General features: G+C 59.3%; 2 protein-coding genes across 6 annotated transcripts in view; one reads left to right on the plus strand and one right to left on the minus strand.

The window, feature by feature from the left end:
• Positions 1 to 6,078: 6,078 nt before the first annotated feature.
• Gpx4 (glutathione peroxidase 4) lies at positions 6,079 to 8,839 on the plus strand. Of its 2 annotated transcripts, none has more exons than XM_005083329.3 (7): positions 6,079 to 6,239; positions 7,044 to 7,138; positions 7,231 to 7,375; positions 7,551 to 7,702; positions 8,272 to 8,296; positions 8,444 to 8,503; positions 8,593 to 8,839. In XM_005083329.3, the coding sequence occupies exons 1-7, from the start codon at positions 6,156 to 6,158 to the stop codon at positions 8,623 to 8,625; spliced, it is 594 nt and encodes a 197-aa protein (XP_005083386.2). In that variant the 5' UTR covers positions 6,079 to 6,155; the 3' UTR covers positions 8,626 to 8,839. The 2 variants fall into 2 exon arrangements, with proteins under 2 accessions (XP_005083386.2, XP_040595045.1); XM_040739111.1 differs by lacking the exon at positions 6,079 to 6,239 and adding an exon at positions 6,558 to 6,827.
• Positions 8,840 to 10,386: 1,547 nt separating this feature from the next.
• The window catches only part of Sbno2 (strawberry notch homolog 2), a 46,159-nt gene continuing 40,389 nt past the window's right edge, over positions 10,387 to 16,156 (minus strand). For all 4 annotated transcript variants that reach the window (XM_040739100.1, XM_005083326.4, XM_021234866.2 and 1 more), the window contains 16 exons: positions 15,854 to 15,933; positions 15,053 to 15,244; positions 14,697 to 14,866; positions 14,294 to 14,425; positions 13,998 to 14,133; positions 13,808 to 13,920; positions 13,626 to 13,697; positions 13,441 to 13,549; positions 13,241 to 13,315; positions 13,007 to 13,150; positions 12,172 to 12,266; positions 12,009 to 12,101; positions 11,796 to 11,927; positions 11,626 to 11,702; positions 11,324 to 11,514; positions 10,387 to 11,233 (listed from right to left, as the gene is read on the minus strand). In XM_040739100.1, coding sequence (XP_040595034.1) covers positions 10,788 to 11,233; positions 11,324 to 11,514; positions 11,626 to 11,702; positions 11,796 to 11,927; positions 12,009 to 12,101; positions 12,172 to 12,266; positions 13,007 to 13,150; positions 13,241 to 13,315; positions 13,441 to 13,549; positions 13,626 to 13,697; positions 13,808 to 13,920; positions 13,998 to 14,133; positions 14,294 to 14,425; positions 14,697 to 14,866; positions 15,053 to 15,244; positions 15,854 to 15,933 — 2,257 coding nt within the window. In that variant the 3' untranslated portion in view covers positions 10,387 to 10,787. The remainder of the gene's footprint in view (positions 11,234 to 11,323; positions 11,515 to 11,625; positions 11,703 to 11,795; positions 11,928 to 12,008; positions 12,102 to 12,171; positions 12,267 to 13,006; positions 13,151 to 13,240; positions 13,316 to 13,440; positions 13,550 to 13,625; positions 13,698 to 13,807; positions 13,921 to 13,997; positions 14,134 to 14,293; positions 14,426 to 14,696; positions 14,867 to 15,052; positions 15,245 to 15,853; positions 15,934 to 16,156) is intronic.

Here is a 16,156-nt window from a genome sequence, read left to right on the forward strand (position 1 = left end):
TGGGCGGCCAAGGGGGAGCACGGGCCTTATGGAATCCAAAGAGGAAGGACCAGTGGGCTAAGTAAGGGTCCTGAGCTCTCAGCTGACTGCTGATGAGTCCGCTGACAGAGTAGGCATGACAAAGCAGAAGCAGTTGCTTACATGTGCTTATCAGGGCTCCAGTCTCGAGGAGTGCCCTTTCCCTGGGTTGTGGCACAGGCCCCGCAGAGGCACAGCGCAGGCTGGCCCCGCTCCAGGACGAGGACACCTGCTGCTCCTGCTCCTGGCTGTGCAGGTCTGCACATCAGAGCCTCCTGCTCTCTTAGCGTGGAGTGTGAACTAATCATCATGTCTCACGAGACAGGGGATGAACTCTGTCACCCAATGAGGGCTCTTGGAGCCCTATTCCCATGTTCTGGATGTCCCAGGCAACAGAGGAGCAAACAGCAATTTCTCTGCATTGCTCCCGAGGCTGGTACTACCGTGGGCATGGGGGCGCGCACCGGTTCAGTTAGAAGCTCCCACATCCTAGCCTTCAATTTCCTCATCTTCACAAAGCCAATCCCAGGGCTGAGAGGCCAACACCTAGGTCTTCTGATCTTGCTGTTGAATCCATAGGATTAGACCAGAAACTGAACCCCTGCAGGATTCGAACAGGGATCTAGAGTGAGTTCACCCATCTATGATTATCAACAAAGCTTTTTTTTTTTTTTTTTTTTTTTTTTTGGTTTTTCGAGACAGGGTTTCTCTGTGGCTTTGGAGGCTGTCCTGGAACTAGCTCTTGTAGACCAGGCTGGCCTTGAACTCACAGCGATCCGCCTGCCTCTGCCTCCCGAGTGCTGGGATTAAAGGCTGCACCACCACCGCCTGGCTTATCAACAAAGCTTTACCCGTTACAGAATAGAGGCCCTTAAAGGAAAGTGTAGCCAGCCGGAGGACTGCCAAGACTGGTGACTGTCTTGGCAGAATGTGAAGCCAGCAGAAGAGGGAGTGTTGGGTATCCACCAGAGAAGACAACTCAAACTCGGGTTGCAGCCGATGGAGTCTTTATCAGGCGTCCAGCAGCTACACTGGTGCTCAGGATCGCACGGAGCACTGAGCCTTTCTCAGGGTGAACTTCCAAGCACAAAGGACAGCCGGCCAGAAGCAGAGATACAGAAGCCAAACCATAAGTCTTTGAGAGACTTCCCAGGCTGTGGTCTCTGTCTTCATGCTGGCGCTGTCTATATGTCTATGTGCCTAGCTTTTTAACGGTGCCTCCATCTTGGACTCAGTTGTGTCTTTGGTCTGTTAGAAGAGGGGCTTGTGTTTTCTTTCTTTTGTGTGTTGAGACACAGTTTCTCTGTGTAGCCTTGACTGTCCTGGAACTCGCTCTGTAGACCAGGCTGGCCTTGAATTCACAGAGATCCTCCTGCCTCTGCCTCCCGAGTGCTGCGATTAAAGGCTGCGCCACCAACGCCCGGCCAGTGCTTGTGTTTTCAGTGGTGGAAGGTATTACACTTTTACTCCTATAAGTCAGCTCTGGAGGGGAACATTCCCAAGGCCCTTGGCCAATGAGGGAGCATCCAACTCAGGAAATGACTGCCCACCCAAGAGGGCAGTGACTGTACTTGAAATTGTAGTGGGTTAGGTGTTTTGGTTTTGTTGGTGTTTATTTTGTATGTGTGTTTTCCCACAGAGGCCAGGAGAGGGTGTTAGATTCCCTGGGACTAAAGTCACAGGTGTTTGTAAGTCACCATGTGTACTGGGAATTGAACCTGGGACCTCTGTGAGAGCAGCCAGTGCTCTAACCATTGAGCCATCTCTCCAGACTGGCAGGAGTGTGTAGGATGCAGCTTTATTCCTGTATAAGGGGCTAACCAAAAACAAAACAAAACAAAAAACTCAAATGCCCATAGCACATCAGTACAAACCTAAGGCTGCCAGTCACCGGGTCAGACATCAGGCCTGTAACAAAAGGGAATCGGAGAACTGGTTAATTTGAAAAGTAAAGTCAAATCTGGAAATAGGGCCAATAAGAGCAAGAAAAGGAGTAAAGGACACAAAAGAGTGACGATGGAGCCGGGCGGTGGTGGCGCACGCCTTTAATCCCAGCACTCGGGAGGCAGAGACAGGCGGATCTCTGTGAGTTCGAGGCCGGGCTGGACAGACAGCCTCCAAAACAATACAGAGAAACCCTGTCTTGTAAAAGCCAAAAAAAAAAAAAAAAAAAAAAAGTGATAATGGTCCAGGCGCCTTTCCTGCAGCTGCTGCGCCAGTTTGCTGGACAGGGTTCCCGCCGAGGCTTGTGACTACACCTCATGTGTTTGCAGCAGCGAGGTGGCCCTTGGTGCTCTCACAAATTTGGCATAACAGGGTGTCCCGTCTCGGGCCAGGCAGGGGCTGCCATACGCCCTGCTCTCCTGGGCTGTTCAGCTCTATGGGATCCACAGCAGCAAGAGGCGGCCCCACGTGGCAGACAGGGTTGCAGGTCACTGAGCTCTGGCCCTGACTTAGTGCCTCGGCCCCTCCGTGCCCTGTGCATCAGGGAAGGGTGCCTCCCCTGCAGCTGTGGGGTCTCCAGCAGGCAGTCACCTCATTGCCAGACCAGGAGAAGTGTGTCAGGAGGCAGATGAGGGAGCCCCCAACTGCTGAGGCGGATGGCGGTGTCATGAGCGAGGAGAGAGGAGACTCGGGGCCTTCCAGGGCTAGCAGGGCAGGAAGGGATGGCAGATAGGGAAGGTGGGAAGACAGACAGGCAGGCCTGGGAAGGAGGGCACCTTTCACCCAGGAGGAGAGGAGAGCGCCCTGGACCAGGTGAGGGGGTGAGCCAGCTGGGAGCAGTGGGCAGCCCCGGCCTGGGCGGCACTGGCACAGGGACGGATTTGTGACTTTCCTGTTGTTCAGAGCCGAGGGTGCTAGGGAAGGTAATTTGAGAAAAGGCAGATGCTGCCCAGGGCCCGCCAGGCCCCTGCGCTACAACAACGTGGGGTCCTGTCAACAGTGAGCCTGTGGTCTCTGGACCTGCCAGCTCCTGAGGGGACCAGGAAGTAGAGCACCAAAAGGCCGGTGGAGTGAGGGTGCCAGGGTGCCATGGGCAAACGGGGACCGGAGAGACGGCCCCACGGCAAGAGGACCTGAGTCTGCTTCCAAGCACCCTCATGGTGGCTTCCAGCCACTCGTAACTCGAGCTCCAGGAGTCTGACACCCCGTTCTGTAGTTGGAATTTTCTTTGGGTTGCCAATCAGTTCCCAAATAAAGACAAGGAGACTTATTAATTATGGATGTGGGGCCCTAACTAAGGCTAGTCCACTAGCTCTTTTTGTTTGTTTGTTTTGGTTTTGGTTTTTCAAGACAGGGTTTCTCTGTGTAGCCCTGGCTGTCCTGGAACTCGCTCTGTAGACCAGGCTGGCCTCGGACTCAGAGAGATCCGCCTGCCTCTGCATCCCGAGAACTGGGACTAAAAGCACGCGCCACCACCTCCCCAGCCTTAATTGGCCAATCTCAGTAACAAATGAATCATATTCTCTGTCCACAGCCCATGAGTTCAGTTCTCTTAGAGGCTGGAATTCTCCCTGCGGGCCCCTTCCGTGGCCGCTGGGCTTTGAGCGCTAATTTAGCTAAATCCCACTTTGCATAACAACGTCTCCTAATCAGCTTAGCAGGTCCTCCATGACGTCAGCTTCTAATTCCCAGGGTCTCCTCTGCTGGTGGACGGGCACCTGTCAGTCTAGGGCTCAGGAAGCCACAGGCAGAGAGCTCTCAGGAGCTCCTTAGGCAGGGACAAGAGGAGAAGCCTGGTCTCAGAACACAGAGATTAGAGACGAAGACTTTGGCTGGAGCATGTGCAAAGCCTGGGAGTCACCCCCAGCCCCCCACAAGCAGGCATAGAGACACCTGTCACCCTAGCACTCAGGAAGTGGAGGTGGGCGGTCAGGGGTTCAGGGTCATCCTGGACTCCATAGTGAGGTCCAGGCCAGCCTGGGCTACCCGAGATCCTGTCTCCAGAATAACGAAGTAGTAACAGCCAGAACTCTGTCCTGGAGCTAGTGGCTTCCATGTGCAAATCCCTCCCAGAGCCTAGGGCTGGGCTCCTCTGAGCAGCAGCCTTCAGCCCCAGCCCGGGGCCTCCCAGATGCCCCGTGAGGGTGTGACCTATCTGAGCCTTTGGGCACCGGTCTTTACAATGTCAAGCTGCATGTGACACAAAATCTCAGGGAAGTTGTAAGTGCTGTGTCACGGGACGTGGGGGGTGGGGGCTGGGAGGAAAAGCGAACTCCCTGATTGGGAAAGGGCCCTCAGACCAACTCGGATTCTGGACCAAGGGGCCCTGGACAACCCTCCAGACGTGGATTGTGCAAGATTGGATCTGAACAACCCTGGTCAATGGTCATTTTAGCCTCCTGTCTGCACCCAGCCCTTCAGAAGTGTCCTCACATAGTTGTGGAGGCCTGCTCCAGGGTCGGAGCACGGAAGACAAAAGGCCGATTCAGGCACTGGGAGGGAGACTCGCAGCTGTGCTGAGGAATTTCATGAGTCACACCTGTGTGCAGGGCCCTCCACACCAGGAGGGCAAAGGGCCACCAGTGCTGGCTGTGAGGGGCAAGGAGCTGTGGGCGTGGGACCTTCACTTTCTCCCCCAGGCCCTCCAGACTGCTGGCTGCTTCTGTATGTGTGAGGACCTCTGAGGTCACACAGTAACCGCGTCTATGTGTGGAAGACATGTTAGCCTCCCTTAATCTCCCACCACCTTGTTTTTTAAGACAGGCTTCTCTGTGTAGCCCTGGCTGACCTGGAACTTGCTCTGTAGACCAGGCTGGCGTCTGCCTCCACGGGTTGGGGTTAAGGGTGTGGCCACCACGCGGGTATCCATCTTGGTTTTGAGGGTTAGGGTTATCTCACTGACCCCAAGCACTTGACTGTCCTGATTTAGCCCCAGGTGTTATGATAAAGCTTGAGGGGTGCCTAGGCGGGTTCCTTGGCGGGCGAGGTAGGAGGGACAAACACGCCAGGCAGACAGAGCTTAAGTGAGAAGTTTTATTAGAAAGGGGAAGGGGCAGAAAAGAGGTGAACAGACAGAGGGACGGAGGACAGAAGAGAAGAGGGAGACAGGAAAGGTCGTCTGCTCCAAGGGGACAGTGAGAGAGAGAGAGAAATAGAGAGAGCGGAGTGGGAAAGAGAAAAGCGAGGTGAGCGGAAAGAGAGCGAGAGTGGGCGGGGTCTGTCTTTTAACCGGGTCCTTGCACCTGGGCTAGCCAGGGCACAGCCTGAGCGCACTCTGCCAGGTGCCAGGCGCGGGCCAGCCTAGTGCCTGAGTCCTACACCAGGGATTGCAGACGGGGCACTGGGGTCTGAATGGGGCTCTCGGTGGTGTTCGCGGAGTGGCGGCACTCGCTGAGCTCTCTTGCCACACCCCTTCAAACCAGTCTTCACTAGTTCAGTATGTACAGTCCTCCTTGGCATCTGCAGGGACTGGATTGTCATAGGCCTGTTACCCTAGCACTCAGGAGTCTATGGCGGGAGGATCGCTGAGTTAGGGAAAGCTCTGTCTGGGCTGGAAGCTCTCACTGAGCAAGCTCCCGGCCCCGGGTTCCGCCCCCAGCACCGCAAGGCCGGGTTAATCTGTCATCCCAGCTCTGAGGAGGGTCAGGGGTAAGGCTGTCCTGGCTCCAGAGTGAGCTCGAGGGCAGTCTGGACGACATGACACCAGCTCTGACAAGAACAGAGAAGCGGAGGGGCCGTGGGAGTGCTTTGGCGAGGAGGGTTCAAGGATAGCCTGGGCTACACGAGACTCTTGTCTCCAGTGGAAATAGGAAGCTCCTGTGGTCAAAGGGGCTGTTTAGGGGGTGGCTTTGCCTCGTTTTCTATGCCCAGGGGCTCCCCTAAGCTCCCTGGCAACCTGCAGCACCTCGCGGATAACTAACTGTCCAGCGCGCAGCCAGCGCCCCCTGAGCTCCGGTTTCCCCGGCCGTGCCACAACTGAGCACGCGCAGTTGCTGACAACAACAAACCCGCAAGCCCCACCCTGCTACGCCACCTCTTCATTCCGGCTTCCGATTGGCTGCGTCTTCGGCGCAGGCGCACCCTGCCAATAATAGACGTCAGTGGGCGTGGCCGAGGGCGGGCAAGCCAGACTCTGCATCGCAAGTCCATTGGTCGGCTGCGTGAGGGGAGGAGCTCTGGCTCCGGCCGCCGCGATGAACTGGGGCCGTCTGAGCCGCTTGCTGAAACCAGCGCTGCTGTGCGGGGCTCTGGCTGCGCCTGGCCTTGCGGGCACCATGGTGAGCGCACCCGGGACCCGCGGTCGTGGGTGGGGGCAGGGTCCGGGTCGGGTGACCGTGTCGGGGCGGAGATCGGGGGTCGCGGGGTCTGTTAGTTAGACTAGGGGGCACCCAGGTGGGAAGGCGAACTCCGGGTGGCATCCCCGGGGCAGAGAGAACAAGGTCGGGCCTTGTCTGGGGAGGGCCCCCGGGGATGGGAATCCATGTCGGGGCCACATAGAGGGTTCTGGCTTGGTCCGGCGCCCCGCCGGGCCTGGTGCGTCACAATGGGCAGCACCTTGGCTACCGGCTCATTGTCCCCGCGGTGCGCTCTGGACGCCCAGACTCGCAGGTATGGGCCGTGCGGCCGCCGGCAACCCGGGACGCTGCAGGCAGCGTGTCGGGTACCCGGGAGGCCGGCGACGAAGGGAACCTCGACGCCGGAGTCCTCGGAAGCGTCCGGGCACTCCTAGGAGGAGGAAAGCTCGCGGGTGCCGCCGCAGGAGGGCACGCCGTCGCCAGACGGCTCCGCTTCCCGGGCCCTTCAATCCCCAGCCTCTGCTGCAGGAGCCTCCCCAGGACAGCAGCTGCGCCGAGCTCCTGGGCTTGGTGTGAGGCCAGGGGGAACCCCTACCGCCCCCTTCCCTGGTAGCGTCTTCTGGCTACCAGCTCCTTTCAGGACGACCTGAAGGGGGCAGAAGTACGGAAGGGGGAGGAGCCTTGACTCACCAGCCGCAGGGCATTTTTTTTTGGTATTCATTAATAAGGGACTCTCTCTCCTGCTGCGAGACCTGGGATGGAATACTCAGTTTCCCTGTTTTGCAGTGCGCATCCCGTGATGATTGGCGCTGTGCGCGCTCCATGCACGAATTCTCAGCCAAGGACATCGACGGTCACATGATTTGCCTGGATAAGTACAGGTGGGTGCCTGGTTATGTGGGTGGTGCAAAGCCAGTCTGAAAAAAAATGGGCTCCCCTGACCGTGGGCTCATTCCTACTGATTTCCTCCCAGGGGTTTCGTGTGCATCGTCACCAACGTGGCCTCGCAATGAGGCAAAACCGACGTAAACTACACTCAGCTAGTCGATCTGCATGCCCGATACGCTGAGTGTGGTTTACGGATCCTGGCTTTCCCCTGCAACCAGTTCGGGAAGCAGGTGCGTGGCTATCCCCAGGCAACGGTCCGGAGTGGGGGACGCTGCAGTGTGTGTGTGTGTGTGTGTGTGTGTGTGTGTGTGTGTGTGTGTGTGTGTTCGTGTGCGTCCGTCTGTCTGTCTCTTTCTTTGTGTGTAGTGGTGTGCACCTTACCAGTCAGTCTATTGCAACCCATAGGAACCAGGAAGTAATCAAGAAATCAAGGAGTTTGCAGCCGGCTACGATGTCAAGTTTGACATGTACAGCAAGATTTGTGTAAACGGGGATGATGCCCACCCACTGTGGAAATGGATGAAGGTCCAGCCCAAGGGCAGGGGCATGCTGGGAAAGTGAGTGTCCCTGGGGGCGCCTGCAGGGGCAGCCAGATGACTCTGGAGCAGGGTGGGAGCAGGTGCCTGTTTGGTTTGTTTTGAGGCACGGTCTCATTGTGATGTTCTGGCTTGTGTGAAACTCACAGAGGTCTGCCTGCCGGGCCTCCAAAGTGCTAGGATTAAAGGTGTAGGCCACCTGGCCTGGCCTCAGAGTTATTTATTTGTATTTTATGTGCATGCATTGCTTTGCCTGAGTGTATTTATGTACACCACCTGGCCTGGAGTTACAGAGGTTTGGTAGGTTGTAGCACTGATGTTGCCACCCCCCATCTTTTCCCCTCCCCAGATGGTTTTCATTTTGTGTTTGGTTTTGTCTGCCTGTCTGTATCACGTGCATGCCTGGTGCCCTCAGAGGTCAGAAGAGGGCTTGTGATTTCCTGGAACTGGAGTCACAAACTTGTTAGGCATTGTGACATGGGTGCCAGGAATTGGACCCTACCTCTGCCTCCTGAGTGCTGGGGTTAAAGGTGTGCACCTCGGGTCCTGGCTGGTACCACTCCTAACCCTTCTTTTTCTCTTTCTCACAGCGCCATCAAATGGAACTTTACCAAGGTAAGAGGGACATACTATTGGCGAACACACACACACACACAGACACACAAACAGATGGACGGTCGGACAGACGACCATGGGGACAGGACTGGGACAGGGCAGGACCCAACTCCCCCATACCCTGTCACCATGCTCTCTCTGTTCCAGTTTCTCATTGATAAGAACGGCTGCGTGATGAAACGCTACGGCCCCATGGAAGAGCCCCTGGTAAGGCCTCAGATCAGCCTGGGGTGAGCCAGGGCTGGGCTGTGTGTGGTTGTTGGGGGGGGGGTCAGTCTGACCTTGTTTCCCCACAGGTGATAGAGAAGGACCTGCCGTGCTATCTCTAGCCCTACAAGTGTGTGACCCCACTGAGCCCCCCTGCCCCGTGACCCCTGGAACCTTCCACCCCGGCACTCATGACGGTCTGCCTGAAAACCAGCCTGCTGGTGGGGCAGTCCCGAGGACCTGGCGTGCATCCTCGCCGGAGGAAGGTTCGGAGGCCTGTGGCCCTGGGCTCAAGCTTCACCTGGCTGCCTTGTGGGAATAAAATGTAGAAATGTGCTGTGTCTTCATGTCAGCAGTTGGGCAAGTGCACTGGGGACGAGCAGGCCCTGCCTATGCCCCAGGACTCTGCAGATTGCAGTCCAGGTCAGCTGGTCACAGTTCCCTGTAATCCCTGAGGCTCTGCTCAGGCCAGTGGGAGGACCTGAGTATGGGCAGGGCTGTTCCTAAGACGATGGTGACCTGTAAACTGTCCCTCATTCTGTGTGTGTGTGTAAGCTGTCCCTCATTCTCTGTGAGGGTTTTGTGTGTGTGTGTGTGTGTGTGTAAGCTGTCCCTCATTCTCTGTGAGGGTTGTGTGTGTGTCTGTGTGTGTGTGAGCTGTCCCTCATTCTCTGTGAGGGTTGTGTGTGTGTCTGTGTGTGTGTGAGCTGTCCCTCATTCTCTGTGAGGGTTGTGTGTGTGTGTGTGTGTGTAAGCTGTCCCTCATTCTCTGTGAGGGTTGTGTGTGTGTGTGTGTGTAAGCTGTCCCTCATTCTCTGTGAGGGTTGTGTGTGTGTGTGTGTGTGTGTGTGTGTAAGCTGTCCCTCATTCTCTGTGAGGGTTGTGTGTGTGTGTGTGTGTGTGTGTGTGTGAGCTGTCCCTCATTCTCTGTGAGGGTTGTGTGTGTGTGTGTGTGTGTAAGCTGTCCCTCATTCTCTGTGAGGGTTGTGTGTGTGTGTGTGTGTGTGTGTGTAAGCTGTCCCTCATTCTCTGTGAGGGTTGTGTGTGTGTGTGTGTGTGTGTGTGTGTGAGCTGTCCCTCATTCTCTGTGAGGGTTGTGTGTGTGTGTGTGTGTGGAAGCTGTCCCTCATTCTCTGTGAGGGTTGTGTGTGTGTGTGTGTGTGTGTGTGTGTAAGCTGTCCCTCATTCTCTGTGAGGGTTGTGTGTGTGTGTGTGTGTGTGTGAGCTGTCCCTCATTCTCTGTGAGGGTTGTGTGTGTGTGTGTGGAAGCTGTCCCTCATTCTCTGTGAGGGTTGTGTGTGTGTGTGTGTAAGCTGTCCCTCATTCTGTGAGGGTTGTGTGTGTGTGTGTGTGTGTGTGTGAGCTGTCCCTCATTCTCTGTGAGGGTTGTGTGTGTGTGTGTGTGTGTGTGTGAACAGAGTGGCCATCTAGGGAGCACCCACAGTGGGTGTGGTTGAGCCTGGGCCTCTGGAGCCTAGTTGTGGTGACATGGTGGGTCTGGGAGTCTTAGAGGCTCTCTGATGGACTGGTCCTGGAGCACTTGCATGGCCACCACTCTTCCTGTGGGCTGTGCTGCCAGGCTAAGTGACCCCATGACTGTGAACTAGGTGCCGGCAGATGGCCACCTCCCTTGGCTTTGCTGCTATTCTTCTGAGGACCCGCTCCTCCCTAACTCCTCTGCAAGGCCAGGGAACCCAGATCCTCAGCCCCAGCCCCAACTGCAGCAGCTACTGGGTGAATTCCATCTCCCCAGCCTGCTGCCACCAGCCAACAAGGGGACAGGTTTGCCGACTGGTCCTGTCACCTGTCTGCTGTCCAGCAGGGTTGCTCTGTGACCCTCAGGTCTCCCCCCACTGACTCGAAAGCCGCAGCACACTGGGAAGTAGGCAAAAGACGCATATATTTAAAAAAGACCTTTACATATGTACACGAGTTATAAATACATAGAAACCAGGGCCCGCCGGTTGCCCACGGATTCCGGGGCTGGGAAGGGGCGGGTGACAATAATTTAGGGAGCAGGGGATTGCATATATTAACGGGGTCTGCCCCGTGGAGCCCCCATAGACAGCGGGGCCTCAGCACCTGATTTCCTGAGTTACCAGCTCTCTGGGGCCACTGAACCGCACGGCCTCCAGGCTGGGCACGGCCCCGCAGTAGGCTGGCTGTAGGGGAAGGCACTGCGGCCGGGCGCCCTCAGTAGTTATGGGAACTTCTCTGCTCGCAGAGGAGCTGGTGGGTCTTGCTGCCCACCGGACAGCTGTACTCCAGGGGCCACGGTGGCTGCCTACGAGTTCGGGAAGGGCGGGCTGAAGTGGATGACGCTTTGCCGCTCCGTGCCGCCGCCCATGCCCACCAGAGGCGCAGGGGTCTCAGCGGGCCCCGCGCGCAGAGAGCGGAGCATGTCCTCCAACACCTCCCTGAAGTTGATGTCGCAGCCCTGGTGCGCCAGCTCCGCGGGGTTGGTTGAAGGGTCGCTGGCACCCAGCATCAGAGAGCTGGGGTCTGGGAGCGGCAGCGAGGGGAAGGAGAAGCGTGGAGGCGGCGGGAAAGCCTCGGCTGGGGGACTGTAGGTCAAGTCCAGCACCTCACCAGGACCGCAGGGAAGCGCGATCGCGCGTGGGGTGGGGGGGCGCGCGGCCCGCCCCTGGGTGCTGCGGCGCTTCACCTCGGCGTCCATCAGCTGCAGCTCCTGCAGCACACGGCGAACGCAGCCCTCGGGGATCTTGATGCCTGCGGTGCAGACACGCAGTCGGGTCCGGCCAGGGACCACACCTGGGAACCCTTTTTCTGGGGACCCCACGGCCGCCCGCCCCCACTCACCCACTTGCTTCTTCTTGTCCTTGGTCTTGAGGCGCACGATCTGTAGGTAGCTGCTGCTGCTGACATCCGCCATGACGGCGGCGATGCGGCCCCACACGCGCAGCAGCGCCCCGCACAGCATGTAGTGGTGGCAGAGACGCAGGCCCTGGGCGCAGCCCTTGCCGTCCTGTGCCAGTCGGCAGCGCTGGTTCCTGCACCGGGGGCGCTGGTCAGCTCGCGGGGAGCACTGTCCCAGCCCACAAGGCCCAGACACTGGGCGCCCGGCTCCGCCCTCTCCCGGTGGATTCCCGCCCAGGCCTCACCAGGTGGCGTGGCTGCAGTGCTCCAGCGACAGGGCGTAGCTGCTCTCCCAGGGCTCCCGGGCCTCATCCGCAGTGACCTGGGGAGGCAGGCCCGTAAGTCAGCAGGGAAACTGAGGCTCAGGGACTCCCACGTGTTCCCAGCCAAAATGGGAGGGTAGGTCTTTCCATACCCGGTGGAACTTGCGGCACAGGCTGTCCAGGGTCTCCAGCTGGCTCTGGCGGCCGATGTTGGGCTTGTACACGGTGAAATACTCGCCGCGGCTCTGTTCCGCCAGGAGGCAGCTGGGCTTGTTGCCTCGTACCTAGGGCCCCAGAGTGGTGAGGCCATCAGGGTCTCTGGGCAGGTGGCTGGCGGGGCACCTACCCCGCGTGGGCCCACTCACCTTGTAGGAGAGGTAGAAGCCGTCGTAGGGGCCCTTCAGCTCCAGAGACCTGGTGAACGCCTCTTCCCACTTCATGCCGCGGTCCACGCTGATCTGCAGGACAGGGGTGTGTTAGCAGGTTCAGGACTGGAGCCAGGCCAGGGCTGGCTGCCTCCTTGCTCACCTTGTAAAAGACCACCTGCCCATCCTGTGGATGCCCAGGTGCCAGGAACACCTGCTGGCTTTCTTCATGGATCTCGTTGATACCAGGGGCTAGGTCTGAGGAGGAGGTAGGTGGTCAGACGCCAGGCTGTGGGAGCCGATTCTCTGATACACCCAGAGGTGACCCCCTAAGTGGGCAGAGGAACCAAAACCCTGGGACCAGCTGTTCTGTGGGTGGGTAGCAGGAAAACATCTGGTCTAGGGCACCTGGTGTCCTGCTGTGTACAGCTGCCCAGAGGGACTGTGTCTGCTGGTAAGGATGGCTGTCTTTTTAAAAAAAAGGTTTTCAATGTATCCACACATGTGCATGCAATGCCCACGGAGACCAGAAGAGGGTGTGAGAGGCAGTTGTAGCGTGGGTGGGGTGGGGTGAGATTTGTGCTCGGAAGGCAGCCAAGTGCTTTTGCCTGTCACGCTCGCTGTCTTGACCTAACCCTGCCTCTACCGGTGCTGGGCGGACAGGCAGGTGCCACTGACACTCACAAATGCCTGTTTGCTTCAGGGTCTAACCCTTAGCTCTACAGTAGCGGCATGCAGCCCAGGCCCGCTCTCCCTGCAGCTGACACAAAGACAGGCTTCCTGAAAGCATTAAGATTTGGGGCGGGAGGCAGGGGGATAGCTGCAGTGTGTCTCAAGTGTGAACTCCAGGTGAGCACGCTGTTGCTATGACAGCAGCTTGGACCAGTCTGTGGCCCTTGTCTGTCTGTCTAGACAGTGGACTTCACACATATGAGGCATTGTCCCCTGGACTCCACCAGGGGCTCAGATGGATCCCGCATGGCTGCCGAGCAGCTTACCCAGAATGCCCATGTCGTATCTGCCCTCCTTCTTGTCTATTTCGATGAGGTGATCGAAAGTGTCGGAGAAATACTGGAACAGGGCATTCTGCTTGTGCACCTCCAGCCCCAGGATGCGGTTCAGGAACTTGGTGATGGAGCAGTCTGTGGGCAGAGCTGAGTCTCAGGCCGCCGCCTCCCTCCCGGCCGCCTGCATCCCTGCACCGCCACCTTGCGGGTACTCCCCGGACTCACCCTTCTCCACATCCAAGCAGCCTGTGCGCGACTCCCGGCCGCCGATGCCCACAGACAGCAGGCCCTGCTTCATATCTGCGAGGGAAAACCAGCCGCTGGTCCTTGGATCCCAGGGGCCAACCCTGCCAAACCCTGTCGCTAGAAGGACCCAGCCCGCTGTAGTCCCCGCCTCCCAGAAAGCCTCACGAGCCCGGGCTTACCCCGGAAGAAGGCGGCGTCCCCTCCCGGGTAGCCCTGGGGCAGAGGCACCCTGTTGTCCGTCTGGCCCAGGATCGTGGTGAGGACGCGGCTGAGAGCTCGGGTGCCGTACTGTGGGGGGGCGGGCGGCATGAGTGGGGCGGGGCAGATGGCGCGGCCTCCCCACCGCCGCCTGCCCTCCGCGTACCTTATTCTCGAAGTTGTACTTGCTCAGGTCTCGGGACTCGGTGGCCCGGCGATCTCCGTGGGTCAGCGCACCCTGCCAGGGTGACCCAGGACCATGTGTGGTTCAGACTCCGGCATTCCCCGGTCCACCCAAGGCCCCGCCCAGCGAGGCCCCGCCCCCAGCCCCAGGCCCCGCCTGCTCACCAGGCTCTCCAGCCGCTTGGCCACAATGGAAGCGAACCTGCGCTCCCCAGCCAGCTCCGAGATGAGGAAGACGTACTCGGGTGCTGAGACCTGGTTGGACCTGTGGGTGCGGCCTGAGGCCAAAAAAGGCTCTAAGAGACTGGGTGGAGGTCAGGGAGAAAGACCGCCTGGGGCGGGACTGGGGCCTCACCAAACTGCTGAATGGCGCGGTCTGCGCTCCAGGGCAGCTCCAGGGTCATGTGCACCCGGCGTCGCTGATTGTGCACTCGGCGGTCGGCTTGCAGGGAGACCCCTGAGCTGGAGGCCTCAGAGATAATGGCTACCAGCTGCGGGGGGGGGGGGGGGGAGGGTGTTGGGGGCCGTCCTCTTGTTCAGCTCGGGTCCCCAGGGCTACTCCGCTCAGGGGTACAGGCACACACGCCCTGCCCCCACCCGCAGCCATCCCCTGGCAGAGCGGAGCTGGAGCTCCCGCAGCCCTGGCCCCACCTTCTCGCCGCTCATGAAGCGCTGTTTCTCCCTGAGGTTCACATGGTCGATGGACAGGCCCTGCTCTGCTCTGGACTCAAAGACCACGGACCCATCGGGTCTGGACACCACACGGCCTTTTCTTCCGGTCATCTGTGGTTGGGAAAGGAGCCACTGGCTGTCAGGGCGGTGGCCGTCTGAGGTACACGGGGCTCCACTGGGGCCCTGTGCAGGGACCTGGTGTCCAGTGTGGCCTCAGCAGCCACGAGGATCCCTGCCACTACTGCCATCAGGTCCTCGAGGGGCGGGGGCGGGCAGTGCTCTCGTCTGCTGGTAAGGCCCCCTCTCACTTAGCTCAGGCTAGCCTGTAACGCGGCTGTGTCCCCAGGCTGACCTCAGAGCAGTCTGTGGCTGCCAAGCTCACCTCGGCCACGCGCTCGGGTCCCCCCAGCTGGTGGATGAGCTGGTCCAGCGTGTTCACAGGCAGCTCGCGGCCCAGTGTGCGCACCTTGGCCAGGAGGCCCTGTTTCAGCCGCTCCACACGTTCCAGGACACCAGGGCCCTGCAGGTCTCTCTGAAGCGGGTACAGGGGACCTGGGGGCAGGGAGAGCGCCAGTGAAGTGGCCGGCAGGGCCAGGCTGAGAGTCGCAGCAGGGGGTGGACGCCAGGCACCGAGTCACTGCCTGTGTTTGAAGTATGGCCCTGACCTTGGCTGTGAGCCTCCGTTTCCCCATCTGTATCGTGTGGGGAAGGACGCCATGTGGCTGGTGACAGGCTCACCTCGGTCATCTGTGGGGAGCATCGGGGCATCCACGACGACCACATCGTCATCCAGCAGCGACTCTGGGGACGAATTGAAGTCGCTGTCCAGGCCGGCATCCGAGTCCGTGCTGCTGCCGTCACTAATTCGGATGACTCCTGCCGCCTCCAGTGCCGTTCTGGGAGCCTTGGCGCCGCGGCCCCTAGGCCGCCCTGTGGGAGGGGTCGGCTCAGCTCATGGGGTGGGGGGGCCGCACAAGTGCCAGAGGCCGGAGCGGCAGGGAGGGAGGGGCCTGTGTGGTCAGCCGTGTGTTGGGCCCCCTTCTGGGCAGGGGAGGTGGATGGAGACACTGTCCGCATCCTCAGCTCTGGCTGGCCTCATGGCTGGACTACCAAGGGGCTCAGAGGGTGTCACAGCCCCGTCAAGGGACCAGTCCAGGGCCCTCGTGTGCCCGTGCTGTGGCTGCCAGGAGGGAGGGGTCTACGGACGTCTTGGGGACTGCAGCACAAGCCCTGCGCTGTCCTTCACACACACGGTTGGCACGCACAGAGGCTGCCCTCCTGCCAGCAAGTGGGGCAGGAACTGGGGTCAATGGTGGCCCTGGGGTGCCCAGGGCCTTGGCTAGTGGGGGCTGGCTGCACAGGCCAGGGGGCCTGCCTGAGGCTGGAGCCTGCAGGGGTTTTGCCCCAGACTCTGCTTCTCTGCGTGCTGTGCAGACTCCCAGCTGGTTGGTGCGGGACACTAGATCAGGATAGCCCACAGGCAGCTCTGGGGTGGGGTGTGGAGTGGAGCGCAAAGCCAGGGGAGCCTGCTGGGCTTACTTTTCCTCTTCCCGCCTCCCCGGTCACGCCTCTTCCGGGTGGAGGGGAAGTGCTTCTGAATCAGGGACAGGAAGACACCTCTGCAAGGAAAAGGGTGCTCAGTATGGGGGCCAGCCCCGTTATGCAGCATCAAGGAGAGGATTCCCAGGCAGGAGGGAGCCGCACTGGGGGACTGACAGGGCCGTGTAGGCCTGTGGGGGCCACAGCACCAGGCCTGACGACCCCATGGAACTGTGTTGAAATGGCACTACCTTGTGCCCTCCAGACCCAGGGGCCACCCACAAGATTCCTGTCTGGTCCTGC

Source organism: Mesocricetus auratus, unplaced genomic scaffold (assembly GCF_017639785.1).
Source record: "Mesocricetus auratus isolate SY011 unplaced genomic scaffold, BCM_Maur_2.0 Super-Scaffold_100676, whole genome shotgun sequence".
Taxonomy (NCBI): Eukaryota; Metazoa; Chordata; class Mammalia; order Rodentia; family Cricetidae; genus Mesocricetus; species Mesocricetus auratus.